This window comes from Dreissena polymorpha, chromosome 1, assembly GCF_020536995.1.
Source record: "Dreissena polymorpha isolate Duluth1 chromosome 1, UMN_Dpol_1.0, whole genome shotgun sequence".
NCBI lineage: Eukaryota > Metazoa > Mollusca > Bivalvia > Myida > Dreissenidae > Dreissena > Dreissena polymorpha.
In genome coordinates, this window is record NC_068355.1 from 125,977,200 (window position 1) to 125,994,726 (window position 17,527).

At 33.0% G+C, this 17,527-nt stretch overlaps 1 protein-coding gene across 1 annotated transcript; it reads left to right on the plus strand.

Annotated features, from left to right (window-relative positions):
- Positions 1–12,684: 12,684 nt before the first annotated feature.
- Positions 12,685–13,164, plus strand: LOC127849249 (uncharacterized). The gene has a single exon (XM_052382002.1). It carries the CDS (start codon positions 12,685–12,687, stop codon positions 13,162–13,164), a length of 480 nt encoding a protein of 159 aa, XP_052237962.1.
- Positions 13,165–17,527: the final 4,363 nt, after the last annotated feature.

The window sequence follows — 17,527 nt, forward strand, 5'->3', positions numbered from 1 at the left end:
GCTACTGTAAGAGCATCAGTTTTTAAGATATCCGTCTCCACGTCAATCAAATATTTTGTCGAAAATGGTAAATAATACTCAGTACTTAAAGGGGTCTTTTCACGTTTTGGTTAATTGACAAAATTGAAAAAAATTGTTTCGGATTCGCAAATTTTCGTTTTAGTTATGATATTTGTGAGGAAACAGTAATACTGAACATTTACCATGGTCTAATATAGCCATTATATGCATCTTTGGACGATTTAAAAACCTGAAAAAAAAATTATAAAGCGTTGCAACGCGAAACGATTGAATAATTTGGATAGTTCTGTTGTTGTCGTTTAATTTTGTGAAACTACGAAGATTGCTTATATAGAGAATAAAATACGCCTATCATACAGACTTGGCAGGATGGCCGAGCGGTCTAATTGGTTTTATCTACAGGACTCCGGGGGTCACTGGTTCGAGCCCTGCTGCGGGCTACTTGCTTTTCCTTTTTTAATTTTATTTTTTATTTTTTACTGGAGCTTTTTAGATCCAATGCTTACATTTATCAAAATAAAGAATTTAATGACAAACTTCAAAACATGCTATAATATGTGAAAAGGCCGCTTTAAAGGGACATTTTCACAGATTTTGGAAGATATTGAAGTATGTTATTTAATGCTTTACATTAATAAATGTAAACATTAGATCTAAAAAGCTCGAGAAAAAAAACAAGCATAAAATTAAAGAAATAAAAGTTGTAACCCTCAACTGGGCTCGAACCACTCACCCTTGCAGTAAAAATCTCACACTTAGACCACTCGGCCATCCGTGCTTGTACAACGAACGATGTATTTTATATTTAATATAAGCAATCCACGTATTGTAGCAAACTAAAACGACAACAGCAAAATTCTCCAAATTATTCAATCGTTTTGCGTTGAAACGCTTTATATTTTTAATGATTTAATCGGTTTTATCTGTCCATGAGTAAAACATCTGAACAAAACAGAAGATTATAGTGTTCGGATACAGTTTAAGTTAATATCTTTTCTCTGATTTGCCTATTTGTAAGGCTCTAATTATAAAACAAAATGGATAAAAGTAACTTCATACCGTACATGTTGCACCTGTCACTATAATTGCTTAAGTTCTTTAAGTTCTTTTACGTAGAAGGACTTCGAAAACGAAAAACGGAAGTTGTTTACAAGATATAGAAGTCTTACCACGTTTTTATACAATTATAGACTGTGACATACAAAGCAATAATCATACATGTAGTAAAGTGGAAAATATCCCTACCTTTACCAGACGAGAAAGAAAGCCTTAAATATAATACTCAAAAGGTTAAAGTTAATGCTGAATGTCTTAGATTGGCGATTTGCTACAGTTCGGACGAATTTGTTGTAAGCAAAACACTCCAGGGTTGTCGTAGGCAAAGGCCTGTCGTGGATTAAAGAGCCCCTATAACGAGCTTTATGTTTGAAAAATTGTGTTCCATTTTCCCATCGGTCGCTCATGATAAATTTGAATATTGTTCAAGACTTATATAAAGCATTTATTGACAAACTTTAATAAAAGCTAAAATCTGTGAAAAGGCCCCTTTAAACCAAGATTCAATTGATGGGCTCCGAAAACGGAAAAACAAAGCAACATATTATAACAGAAATGCGTTAATCAAGTTTGCAAAGAAATGCTGCCCGCTGTAAACTGGGGATGTTTTAAAAATTTAACTAGACTTGCAAACACAATTTTTGTTTTCAGGAATGCATTTATCTTACGTCGGACTCGACATGTTTTTTTATTTCATTGCGACAGTATTATTCTTTGCTTAATAACTCAAACCAGATGAATGAATCAAGTCTTAATCTCCAATCAAAATTAATAGTTAAATGTATAATGCAACACGCATTGAACATGGGTGTATAAACTTACACTTCGGAGCCTATTGGAACTTAAATTAACCAGTTGTCGGAAAACACGGTTACTAGATTTACCGAAAGCGCGCGCTTTCGGTATCGGGATACCGAAAGCGCAATGGCATTACCGAAAGCGCACTGTAAAATGTACATTATGGAAATAATCAATTAATCAGAACATTTTTAATTGAAGAATAATCGAAACTTGTTTATTAATGCATTTTTCATGGAATATTTCGTACAAATTCGTTCTTAAGCGCGCTACATTATGTCAATTAACGCTATATCGGTACCGAAAGCGCAATGTCAGTACCGAATCCGAATGCTCGTGAAAACAAGTGGATGGAAATTTAAATGGTATCAAGATTATCACTTCTGTTGATATTATGATTATTTTACGTCGTATTTGCTCAATCAGAATATTATATAGTAAGTCTTAAAGTCTATGAAATTTACGTCATCAATTATGCCAACACAACCGTTTATGCGATTATAATTAAGAGCGAACTATTAAACAAAGATGATTAGAAACAAATATTTGTTAAGTCATTAAATCATTATTTGTAGTATTTATCGAACTATTTTACAGTTGCGCACTACGGTACGTTTAAACAAGTTATTGGAAGCGTTTGTGATCTCAATACTTGTTAGCATCCGTAAAGGATTAATATGATGATACATTATTTGTTTTTCTTTTTTTTTTCTCAAAAATATTTTGTATTAATTTGCATGTGTATGTGTTTCATGTGAAAGGAAATGGGCTTCCTGTTACCTATGCACTCCAACCACCCGACTTAAAAGCAGTACATCGAATAGCTAGTTTTTTTCAGTCTTTCAGTTAACGGATTAATTGAGTTGCGTTCTGAGAAAACTGGGCATATTGCATGTGCGTAAAGTGTCATACCAGATTAGCTTGTGCAGTCCGCACAGGCTAATCTGGGACGACACTTTCCGCACATGCAATATGCCCAGTTTTCTCAAAACGCGACTAAATTAATGGATGTCAAAAATTATTTAACCGGTTAATTGTTTAAAAACATGTTGCATCCCTCACAGTAGTGATTGTTTAGTTATAAAAAGAGTATTTCTGTTATGAAATGAATAAAATAAATAAACGTGTGTTATTTTATTTGTCGTCACTCGTGTGCACAATAATACAAAGTCAACCATTCACGTGCATTGAATGAGATACTTAACACCTGAAAAAAAACCAGCCCGAGCACAAGCACAAGAACAATTGACACATACAGTGTGTAATGCGCTAAAGAAATTATATTCCACCCTCACAAGTAATTAGCGCCGTCTTTAATAATCGAGACCTATATTTAAAGAGCAGATTACTGAGAACTTAATGAGAAAAAGCCGAATAATTAGAAGCATACGGTTATAGCACATATATATTGTTGTTTCCAAAAGCTCACAATTTGAAGCGGCAATGTGTTTCGTTTTGATGTGACATTAAATCTCAAAGGAAACTCAAGATGACACATGTGTATAAGCAGGTTGCTAATACACTTTTTATCATATGGATTACAATTGTCAAATACAAATTAAGGGTATACGGTTTGAAAAGTAGCGCCGTTCACGATTTAACTGAATACGACACTGAAGTTATTTTATGGAAAAAAAACCCATCTCAAACACAGTAATCATTGATTTTCGACCATTTTATTCAACAAAAAATGTGTTTCCTTCACAGTTTATTTATGGAACGCTTGAAGGCGCTATTATTATTGCGGACGGTTAGCAAATTCAGTTATCATGTAGTTATGAACGGCATAAGACACACATTTGTAATGAAGTACCTGAGGTTATACAAAATGCAATATACCGACTGTGGGTTATTTGCAATCGCATTTACAACTGCATTTTGCTTTCTTAAATGAGATATGTTTAGGACTCGTACTCAAAACGACGAAAATAAGCGTACACTTAATAAATTGTTTTGACACCGATGAACTGGTAGAATTTCCATGGACTAATAAAACAATCAGCGGAAGACGGCAAAAACATTGTAGAAAGATTTTATTTATTGTATTTGAAATTAACTTGATAACATCGACAATATGGTTCAATGTGGCCAGAAATGATATTAAAGATAACTTAAAATATTCCATTGGTTTCGCTGTTATAGAAAATGTTAACTGCATAAAACTGTGAATGCAGTAGCATGATATAACACGATTTATAAATCAAAATAACTAGTTTGAATTTCAATAAACAAGAGTATATTTATCACAAACATATATAATAAAAACATGTAAATACGTGACTGTAAACATTATTATAAACAAAATATAGCTAATGCAACTAATATTGTGTAGATAAAATATTTCAAGCGTCTCTTATGGACATGAATCATAATATTAACAGTTCAATTTTTAACACACACGCACATAAACACCATATGTCGACACGGAAAATTTCGCTAAATTAGAGCAACTTGCATATTCTCTGTTTATTCGACTGACAGATCAAAACAACTTCAATTGTGACATTCTCACATGTTAGTCGAATCACATAGATTGGGGTCCGTCATACTGACCCAACTGGTGTCAAATTTAAACGGGTAAGGCACCAGCCGTGTCAACAGTATTATTACCGTAAAGAAAACACCGGTCTCAAGCTGGAACTACACGTATATTAGAGAGTTCAACTTGACACGTCGATCCATTTATATAAGACCCGGAACTTTCTGTACTTGTTTCGCGTTATGCGGTTCTTTGTATGTAGAGTAATCTATAATATTTCGAAACGGTTCGATTTAACGGTTCATATTGTTTCTAAACATGGTTCAATATCCTTGTAATGTGTGTTCAGAGCAGTGTTCGGATGGATCTATTCAGTGGCATTACTGTAAAAAAATGGTCGCATCGTCAGTGCTGTGACATGTCGACCACAGACCTAAAATCATGGTCTCCATCGTACCTTAAGTTTGTGTGTCAAAAGTGTGGATTTCGTAATGGAAAGTACGACATCGAAGCTGCACTCAATAGGTATGTACACATCTATTAGACAAGTTTCTGATGTTGATCCATCTTAGCTAAAGCCAATTTGAATACATTTTCTTTAGAACACACTAAGTCCATAATATATTATACAATAAATAGTCGGCTATTCGGTAGTTGAGCAATATGAACTAATAAGATAGGGATCGCCCCAGCAGATTGCTAATACACACTGTAGACTTCCCCTGTTTGATTATTGTATTTGTATAGTGTACTCATTCGGGTCTGCTGGCGTTATTATAAAGGTCATTTAATGTGAAAATAGGGTTTCTGACATAATTTCAATTGTTTTGTTTTATACACAATTTATGAAACAATGAATGTATTTGCGCGATGGAACAATCAAGCTGACAGAATAGTATCAGTTTTTAATTATGTTTAATTTAATTCGGATCTCTCGCTTCACTCAACGTTCAATGGCACGCACACTTAACACAATTATAAAACAATGTTTAATTCTATTTCTTTTTATAAATTATGTACAATTATACATGTTATACATTGTTGTTGTTTTTTACCCAACCAAAAAAATATTATTTGTTATATATAAAGCGCTTTACTTTTGCAAAATGCAACATTTAATAAAGAAATATCGTATTTTTTGTTAAGTGGACGTGGTTGACATATTTATAAAAGAGCAGTTTTGTGTAATACGATCGGCCGCTGATGGGGTATTGTAATATATACTATTATGATAAGAAACAGTAGCAGGCTGATGTATTTATTGAACGTGAATAAAATCATCAACTAAAATGTTTTGAAATTATAAATTTGCCCAGAATAACTGCATAACATTATTCATCTAGCGGCCAAGTGCATGAATCTGCGCTCGACCGCTGTTGGGATAGCTTAAATACGATAGTTTAAATCGAATTCATTTAATAAAGTACAAACATTTTATTTCGGAGCAATTGTGTAGTTGTGCTCCCCATTGAGACCGGGAGGTCGCGGGTTCAATTTTTGAGGAGCGTTTGTAAGATATTTGGTGTGGTGGTTGTGCTACATCAAACTGTATGTGAGTAAGAAACGTGTTTCTTGTAAATAAAATCAATTTAAACGGACTTGTTCACGGATTATCGTATTTTGGAAACAATCTCACTAAATATAATAGCAACATAAGTTGAGTTGAATACACAATATTGTTGTTCACCGGATTCTAACCCGGTTCCTTCAGAAGCAAAATCTACCTCGCTTCCAAGCAGCCGTTCCAGATTATGTGCAAAGCATAACCGCTCTACTAACACGACGAATTTGCAACTTAGCATTATAAACGGATTATTATTCTACCGATTTCGAATGATGATTATCCGTTAATGAACCAATATTTTTAACCTTTTTTTTCTGAATTTCGCTTGTTTCAATATAATGCATACATTCTTTTTTGCATATATGATAATTATTTTGAAAATCGTCATTTTACCAAACAGTTTACACGTGTTCGGTTTTTGTTTTTTTCGTAAATCGTTTCGTAAATTTCAATAACAAAACGTTATGTTCCAAGAATAGTAATGAAATGTAAAATGTGCAACTTTAATAAATCAAATCAGTGACAGTGAGAAACAGATACGCCCGACTACCGCACATCATTTGTCAGGCTTCCTACCACAAAACGAAACCATGAATGATTACTTAGACAATGTCGTAATCTTGTGCAGGCTTCTAACCTCAAAGCAAAACAACTAATGATAAATTAGGCAATGTCGTGCAGGATGCACGTTTTTGTTCAGCAGTTCGTTCTTCCCTGGTGCACTTGAAAATAGCTACGAAATTTAACATTTGTCCATAACAACCTGTTAAAAATAAAATTTGATTAATATGTTTTTGTGGTCTGTCTGTTTACATCTAAACGTTATTACAAAATATTTACCGCGAAACATGTTTTGCAAAGGGTGATGTTGATGCAAAGCGAATTTCTGCATTGTACATCAAGAAAAAAATATATATTGCCATTGAAGCGTGAAGCTTTCTCAGAAGCATGTTACGCGCTCTGTCAATATTGTAAACATCACGTTAATAGTTAGCGACGTAAATGCACTGGCACAAATAAGTAAATGATTGATGCAAAATTACTAAAATTTTAAGTGTGAATTTAAACATTTGTCATTATTTCGAAAGAGCGTTTTATTTTTAATTTGAAGTTTGGTAAACAATGAGGACGTGGCATTTCTTAGAAGACTTGACGCGATGCTATTGTATTTTTGATACTTGCTTTGCAACTGAATATCATTGTTGGGTTATCAAGTGAAAAAAAGGATGCAACTCTCGTTTGGTGATTGGATATCGGTTCTCGTCGTCACGATTCTGCGATGTATAAAACGGAACGTCAATCAAATGGTACAACATAACGAAGAAGCCACAGATACACAGGTATGCTCTTTTATATTGAAATGAAACATTTAATTCGTCTTGTTCAAAATTAAGATCATCCCTATAATCTTCAATAAACTATGTTCTTATTATAATTTTTGATTTGTAGTAACTATTTGTGTATATCGACACAATCAGCTAATTTAGTTTGTTTATTCAAATTTAACAGTAGACTAATCAACACGAATGAAAGGCAGTCTTGTCTTTAAATGTTTTTCATTTAACAATATAATTTTTATTCCAGGTCATTCTAGTTGTTTAGTTGTTTAGTTTACCAACTAGTTGACATGTATAACCAAATATGTAAATCGTTTGATGAAAAACAATCTACCTGTATCGTTTATTGCGACATAAGTAAAGCTTTCGACAGGGTATGGCACAAAGGTCTTATACATAAACTGAAAGAACTTGGGTTTCAGGAAATATTATTGCGTGGATATCCAGCTACATGTCCAAAAGATCTCAGAAAATTTCTATCGGCTCGTCGTTTTCTCGATCTTTTAAATTTCAATGCAGGCGTTCCACAAGGCTCTGTATTAGGGCCTCTTCTTTTTTAATATATGTAAATGATATCTCTGAATCACTTCTTAGCATAATTCGCCCTTTTGCTGACGACTCTTTACTATCTGTTTCCTCAAATAACACCGCTATAATTAAGAGTGTTTTCAATCATGACCTTGACTGTATAAACCAATGGGCAAAGAAATGGCTCGTCGAGTTTAATCCCTTGAAAACGGAAGTAATGTTTTTCAGTCACAACAGACAACATTCCTTACTTCTAACGTAACCGTGGCGACTATGCAACAATTGCCCGCAGACTTGCGATTTACTCAAATTCAACTATTCCCACGTCTCTTAAATTATGGAACGACCTTGACATCGGAACAAGGTCTCTACCAACGCTTTCTAGTTTTAAAGTGCAGTAAAGCGGAAGTGCAATCCTCATACAGTTCCTTCGTATTTCCTAGTTGGCGAACGAAAGCAACACATTCTACATGCTCGGCTAAAAAACCACTGTAGCGACTTAAATACCGATTCACATTTAAACCACTTACGTGACAATCCAAAATGCGCTTGTAATAGTCATGTCGAGGACGTAGATCACTTCTTCTTCAAATGTCCTCTTTTCTCCGAGCAACGTATCGTGCTTTTTACCAAAATTCGTCCATACCACATTCTTAATGCAAACAAACTATTATATGGTATCCCAGAACTAACTGATAACAAAAACGATGTGTTATTTCTGGAAGTTCCAAATTATATTAAAGACAACTAAACAATATTCAAAGCGTTTTCATTAAATACATAATTTCAACTGATGTAAATAATAACATGATGGAACAAGATTTATAAATCAAATAACGTGTATGCATTTCAATAAATTTCAAATAAATAAACATTTAAATTTGTGACAAGAAACATTTTATATTAACAGTTTGTTCCTAATTCTCCTACTATTTTATACGTAACGCATATATCCAATGCGCTTTCGGTAATGCCATTGCGCTTTCGGTATCCCGATTCCGAAAGCGCGCGCTTTCGGTAAATCTTGTAACCCTATTTTATATTAACAGTTTGTTCCTAATTCTCCTACTATTGTATACGTAACGCATATATCCAATGCGCTTTCGGAAATGCCATTGCGCTTTCGGTATCCCGATACCGAAAGCGCGCGCTTTCGGTAAATCTAGTAACCCTAAGAAAGTGATCAACACAGCAGGTTGCTAATACACAGTGTAGACTTCCCCTGACTTTGAATCGAGCACAATAAATCCCAATATTATAAAATTAACAGAACAGAACAGCGAGTTTATTTGCGACATGAGCATATATAGCTAAACATCAAACAACCATAATAATAAATACACAATACACATGCATCAAAATAACACCAATAATATGTTTATGCATTTTGTACAAACATATTACTTGTGAGAATGTATGATGTAAGAGAAAGCTCTTTCTGTTTTAACAAAGTTAAGTGAATTTTTAAAATCCGCAATTGATAAAGAAACAAATACAGTTAGATGTTATGTACAAAATTTTAGTTGTGGGGGGAAAATTTACTCTCTAAAAATCTTTATATTATCGGCTCTAAGTTTAAATGCTGTAATTAGCAAGACGTATCAATACATGCCTCATTTAATAATCAATGTAAACATAATCACCATCAAAACCCTGCTTGTTTATTGCTTTAATAGTTTAATAATTTATTATCTTTAAAAATCTAAAGATTCCATTACATCAATAAAAATCCAATAGCTTTTACAATGAATTTAACAAGTTTCCTTTAATGACCGATTCATCAAAGAAACAAAAAATCCCAACCAATAAACAGAATGAATAAAGCACAAAACAACAAAATTACAGTCTAAATGTATTAGTAAGACACTTGAACAAGTTCAAATAAAAAATTGTTTCCGTACAATACTCATTATCCTTAAAAAACATTGCTCAAAAATCTGTTTTACTATATAACGTCTGGCATTTTTACCTATGGCATTTTTACCTATGGCATTTTTACCACTTTACATCTGGCATTTTTACCTATGGCATTTTTACCTCTGGCATTTTTACCTATGGCATTTTTACCTCTGGCATTTTTACCTACATTCATAAAAACAGATGTAATGGAAAAAATGCATTAAACCATTGATAAGTCCGTTGAGAGAACATATTACACATAAAATGCGCATATAATGAGACCCTTAAGTTAATTAATTGCCATCAATTATCGCAGTATTTGTAATATATTTATATTTAATAAATTAATACTTTTGAGGCAAAGAAATCACACAGCGTCGTGAAACTAATTTTATATAAACACTAAGAAATACATATATATTTTCTATTTTAAATATAAACCTCATTTCCACACAAACAGAGACGTCTCAGACACAAACTACGAATCATTACACCCGTATAATATTACACACGGACTTGTAAAATTTTACCCGTTTAAATATCTTTTTTTGTAAACTATCGGTAAGATCAAAATTATATGCTAATATTGTTAATATAATCCGATCTACAAGTGTAAGGGAAATTATCAATATTATGTTAGGCTTTCTGGTGGTTTATCGAAAAAAATAATTGAATTAAAACTGATAATTCACCGTTTCAAACCGTTCAATTAACAGTGAAAATAATTGATTATTTTCATTGTTTTACCAAAAATATTGTTTGGAAAAAATACCAAAATAATCATTTGTAAGCATAAAATAAACATAAAATTTGTTGGATTCGGTGAAATATCGATTTATATATTATGATCAGTCGTGAACTAAAATCGATTCCACCAAATTCCATCAAATATCTTCTATTTAATTTATGATTTAGCTACATTTAGTGAAAAGCAAAGAAATCACGACGCGCCGTTAAATTACCAAGAAAAAATATCTTTCATTAATTTTAAACTTTGAACTTTAGCAAATAATTGTGTTGGTTTATCGTGTATTATTTGTAACACAGCAAACTATATAATTATTTATTTACAAATAAACACATTAATGATTCATTTTTGAATGTTCGCTTATTAAACAAGGCCCAGAAGTTGAAAACGCGAATATTTCGTTTAAGAAGCTATATTCAATAAGATAAGATTTGAGAAACTTGCCATTGTAAATAAAGACTGAGAGAGAGACACATATATTTTCAGAGTTTTTTTTAATTTAATACCTCTTTTCTATAAAAAAGAAGCATCATTAAACGCGTACTTGTAAACTTTCATCCGCTTTCAATGTTTTTCCTCAAAACTTTCAAGAACGATACAATAAGCTTACATTGTTAATAAAATATAAGATTTACAATTTTGGGGCAACTGATCAATGTTAAATGATTTAAATCAATTTAATAAAACGCAAAGAAATCACACTGCGCCGTAAAATTAGCAAGGAAATATTAGCTCACTTTAATTTTATTAAAAAAAACATGTGTTTGTTTAACGTGTATTATTTGTTACACAACACAAATTTAATTATTGATTTTCAATTTTACAGACTAATGATTCATTTATGAACATTTGGTAACTAAATAGCGCCCATATGAATTAAACGCAAAACATAATAAATATTTCGTTAAAGAAGATATAGTTAAGATCTGGCAAACGTGCCATTTTATAAAAAGTGGGAAATACATATATTTGTCTATCTATATAAACCATATTATCTATATGGTCGGCGTTTTATCGTCTGCCTTTTAACGAGCGCGCTATAATTTTATTGAAGTCAGTCGTAATTGCCGGAGAAACTCGATTTTATTTTACTTGATCTCATACCATAAAGACTCTTACATAGTGTATAAAGTAAAGTTTATCATTTAGAATAGGTGTATTCAAAGTACTCGAGTTATTAAATCATTATATAGATTTTAATATTAGATTATATTTTAATGAAACGACGGTAATGATAGCAATAAATATCTTTTTAAAAATGATGTTCCTTATATATCATAATTTCGATATCCAGTACATGTATGCGTATATTCAAACCGCATACTTGTTTACGTAGATTTAACAGATACTGCTTCGGATCTCATCACACGTTTATGCGTTTGTTTTCTAAATGAAAAATCAAACCAAAATAACGGTGCAACACATCCCGTTAATGTTAATGTACACAACAATTTAGCAATAAATGACATCAGTCATTATGGCAGTACATCCAATTGACATCTCGCCTGGACACTTTATCACGCGGTTAGAAAATACCAAAGGGGCTTCTTTGCTTACAGATTACGCGATATTGCGGGTGATTTTTATGGACTTTTTAATCCCATATAACACTGGTAAAAGGGGTTTGTGTCATTAAGTTATAATAGAAATGCAGAAATTATTACTTTAAAAAAATTAGCTTTCTATAACGGGTATTTCGGTACGTTAAACCCGCTCTCAAACGCGTGCGCGCTTACCGAAAATCTAACATGTTTCTACGTGTAAATTAACACGTCATCACTTGTATATACACATGTTATTTACGAAAATATTAACGACACAAGTTTTCCCCACATGTTTTGTACACGAAAAAGCGCTGTATACCTGGCTTTTCGGTTAGATTTTACACCCTCTCGACGCCGAGTGGGTACCGAAATCCCCATGTTCTAACGTATAAAAGTGGATTTCGTTAAGTTACGCAAAGTGGGTACCATTCCCTCTTGTTGTTCATATACACGTGAAATAATTCATAGTTAATAATGCTTATATGACATTTAAAGATTTGAAATAAATTAATGTTATTTAAGGGAGATTTCGGTAATTCTAAAAATTGAAGCTTACACTCGCACTTGTCAAGACCACATGTCCGCGTTGGAAATGGTATACATTGAATTCCTCTAACTTATCTTTTGATCTCCAAGTGTGGATTAAAAGCGTTAATTGATGTCACCATATATCAAATAAACAAAAGCAGTTGGACACTCTGCTGAAAAATATGAAACACCTGACAACAACAGAAGATGCACATGTCGCCAAGGAATCGAAACTTCAGGCGGAGGTAACTGATCTGAAATGCCGAAGTATGCGGGACAACCTTCTGTTTTTTAGAATCCCGGAAGAACAAAATGAAATCTGCGAGAACACTATTTTGGACTTTATTGTCACCAAACTACATATTCAAAATGCAAAAGAGGAAATAAAGATTCACAGGGCACACAGAGTGGGAGCTTTCAGACAAGACAAGGTGAGACCAATTGTGGCCAAATTTGCGTTTTTCCCAGATAAGGAAAAGGTGCGGAAAGCAGCCAATCAGTTAAAAGGAACCCCATTTGGCATCGCTGAACAGTATCCCCCGGAAGTAATGGAGAAAAGAAGAAAGCTGGTGCCAATTATGAAGGCGGCACGCGCAGAGGGCAAGCTGGCATATATTACGGTGGACAGGTTGTTCATTAACAAACGGCTGTACGTCGAATAGGAAAACAGTGAGCGTACCATAAAAGTTGTCTCTTGGAATATTGAAGGGCTATCTTCTACAAAGCGTGGTGACAGCAAACTTTTGTCATTTTTGGTCGAACATGACATTATCTGTTTAATCGAGACCTGGACTAACAAGAATTCTACAATTGATTTTAAAGGTTACAGCAATCCCATACACTCGTATAGACGCTTCCAACACCGTAAAGCAAGACGTTCGAGCGGCGGTATCATTGTATATATTAGAGACAGTATACGCAAAGGAGTTTCTCTAGTAAGAAATAACATAGACTGTCTACTATGGCTAAAAATTGATAAAACACATTTCAATATTAAAGATGATATTTATTTAGCTGTTATATATATTCCACCTGAAAATTCACCAATGCATGATATGTATGACGTAAACATTTTTGAACTGTTAGAATCTGATATTAACTTTTTTGATAATAAAGGAAAAGTATTTATCACGGGGGACACAGATGCAAGAACCGGCCATAAAGCTGATTTTATTGATAATGATAGAAGCTTAGGTGATTTTGATTTATTTGAAATAGATAGCCCACTTCAGAGGGCAGCCCGTGACTCTGGTACAAATAGGTTTGGGGATTATTTGTTAGACGTATGTAAATCTACTAATATAAGAATTGTAAACGGTAGGCTATTTCGCGATAAAGAAGTTGGCAAATTAACTTGTTTTACCCATAATGGGGAAAGTACAGTAGATTATTTGTTAACATCAGTCAAAAACTTCCACGATTTGACCGATTTTAATGTGCACGATTTCACGGAATTCTCAAATCACGCCCCAGTGACATTTGCTCTAAGCACGAACAACCCGATTATTACTAACGGTAAAAATAATCAGCGCGTATACGTTAAATGGAAACCAGAGTACAGTGATAATTTCGTGCACGACATATTAAACGGTGCTCAAGAACTAGAACACAATTTACAATCAGGTGTTCACTCGCGATGCGATCCGGATTTATTAGTCTCGGAGTTTACTGATTTTCTAAATAAACGAGGGGAAAAATATTTTAAACATGTAGTAAGCAATTATGGTATTAACGATCATAATAGATTCGCCTCTGCTGACACAAATAAACAACGCTGGTTTAACGAAGAATGCAAAGCAAAACGGACTGAATATATTCAAACAGTTTACCAGTATAATTTAATTAAGAATATACATACACGAACAACAATGCTAGCAGCAAAAAAAGAATATAAATATTTATGTCGGAAAATGAAATCTAAGTTTAACAGAGAACAGGGTATGAAATTAAATAATATGAGTCGCAAAAAGCCTCGAGAATTCTGGAAACTATTTAAACAAAAAACGGTATCACCGAAAGCAGATAATATATCGCTGCAAGAATTTTACGAATATTTCAATACTCTAGCTGCTGAGGCTGACGTCAATGCAAACAACGACGAAAGTGACAGTTATTTACGGCAGTTTGATAACATAGAAAATCCAGTCAGCTCCTACCCGGATCTAGACAAACCCATTTCCGCAGAAGAAATAATAAAAGCTACAAGGCGTTTAAATAATAATAAGACAGGCTCAAACGATAATATAATTTATGAATACTTTAAAGAAACAGTGCAAATTATAGTCAAACCATTAGAAATACTTTTTAACTATATCTTAGATACGAAACAATTTCCAAAGAGCTGGTCAACGGGAGTTATTATTCCAGTATATAAACGGGGCGATAGTTCCGATCCAAACAATTTTAGAGGCATCACGTTGATAAGCTGTTTTGCGAAACTGTTTACAGGTGTGATAAACGAACGCTTAAAATCGTGGGCAGAAACATATGACATTCTTACAGATGCTCAGTTCGGGTTCAAACCCAACTGCAGTACTGCTGATGCGATTTTCATTCTTAATCATTTAATAGAAAAGCAACTGCATAGTAAAAAGAAACTTTTCTGCTGTTACGTCGATTACCGGAAGGCATATGACCTTATAAATCGCGGACAGCTATGGCATAAAATGATTTTATCGGGAATCGACGGCAAGCTTATATCACTAATCCTCTCTATGTATAGCGAGGTCAAACTTCAAGTTAAACACATGGGCTCACTTTCGGACCTTTTCAGTAGCAAAGTCGGCTTATTACAAGGAGAAATAACATCGCCGATCATGTTTTCATTATTTATTAATGATATAGAATTTAATTTACAAAACGGACTAAACGCCGGCATAACGTTAGATCAATTGTCTATTTACCTCCTTCTATTTGCGGATGACGCTGTCATTTTTTCAGAAACTATAGAAGGACTCCAGGAATCATTGAATAATTTAGAATCATATTGCGATAAATGGAATCTTACTGTTAATATTGACAAAACAAAAATAATGGTTTTCCGAAAAGGGGGCGCGCTTAGCAAAAAATGCAAATGGACCTACAAAGAAAAGGAAATTGAAATAGTTAGCAATTTTAACTACCTTGGTATCGTTATGTCAAGTGGGGGCTCATTTATACCTGCCACGAATACAATATATGGCAAAGCTACAAGGGCGATGAATTCCCTGTTTTGCATTACAAAAGATATGGACGTGCCAATTAATGTTATGTTCAAGTTGTTTGATGCATATGTCTTGTCAATCCTTAATTATAATTGCGAAGTATGGGGATTTATTACGGCAACTAATATTGAACGTATTCACAGAAAGTTCTGTAAAAGACTGTTAAATGTAAAACTGTCAACAAATTCGATGTCACTGTATGCTGAAGTTGGCCGATTCCCTTTATACATTGGTAGATACCTAAGAATTATAAAATATTTTTTTAAACTGCATCAAAAGAAACAAGGAAATTGTATTCTTACTACTGTCATCAATATGCAAAGATTAGAAATTGAAACACAAAATAACACTGTTAATTGGTCCTCCAAAGTTCGCAAGATATTGAACCAAACAGGATTTACAGATGTATGGTTGTTTCCTGGGTCAGTTATTATTGAAAGCTTTATTCCTTTGTTAAAGACTAGACTCAGAGACCAGTATGTATCTGAGTGGAGAGTTAATGTTGATTCATCAACTTCATTAATACTGTATAAAGAACTTAAACCTGTATTTGAAAGGTCTTTGTATTTAGATGTGATTGACAATAAAAAACATAGAAATATCATTGCTAAAATACGCCTATCATCGCATAATTTGTTAATTGAAACAGGAAGACATTATAGCATTAGCAGAAACGAGAGAAAGTGCGCTTTATGCAATCTAAACGATTTAGAAGAAGAATATCACTTTATACTTAAATGTCCGTTTTATTTAGAGGAAAGAACCAAATATATATCATCATACTTCTCAGTTAGACCAAGTATGCACAAATTTTTGACACTTCTGAATAGTAATTATAAAGGAACGCTTAGGAAGTTAGCTATTTACTGTTTAATATGCTTTAAAAAAAGAGATAATTTTATTTTTACCTGACTCAACGTCTATTTTCTCATTTGAGTATATTTTATAATGAACTGAATGCATATATTGTGTTGCCTGTTACCACTGTTTTCGGTACACATGTTGTTTATATGTCAAAATAAGAGCAGTGTTTATATTAACACAAAACACTCTCACACATACTTGTTTTCACCTATCGGATAATTAGTTAACATGTTGGTAAACTTGTATTGTATAATACAAATCTGTTATTAGTTATTTGTGCTTTGATTAGTTATATATTGATTTCGAACAATTTTCACGCATGCATGTATTATTCTGAATCATCACGATGAGCTGTTATATGCTTAAGTGAAATAAAATATTTGTTCTGTTCTGTTCTGTCTGCATACCGTCATTAAGATAATATATCACACGTCAAATTCTAATAACAGGTATAATGGCAATCAAGACCTAATTCGTGCTGAGTTTTATTACTCTTAAAATAACGCAGATTAACCTTGCTTCTATTAATAACCTTATAACTGACAAAAAAAATTAACACGAACTAATATTTGATGATCAGATCGATAACATTTAATATATTTCGATCATTTACGCTATTTATGACCAAAAAAATAACAATACAATTTATTCCAATGCCGATGTTGTTGTTGTGTGATATACATGTAGTTCTTAATTCATTTATTGTGTTTTAATATTCATTTTAGAAGTTCTGACTTATTTTTTTTATAAAAACATGACTGATTGCAAATTTTGTCCATATTAGTTACCAGCGCTTTTGCCAACCAGTGAATGCACAAGCGCGAAAAATACCGATTGTAAACAATAACAATCAAATTGTCTTTAAATCACATCCTCAGTGAAGCACAATTGTGTCGGGATATGTTTTTTTGTGAAATTTATATATATATAAAAAACATACTGTACAACCAATCCTGTC

Coding starts and splice junctions, on each gene's coding strand:
- LOC127849249 (XM_052382002.1), top strand. CDS start 12,685: ATGAAACACCTGACAACAACAGAAGATGCACATGTCGCCAAGGAATCG.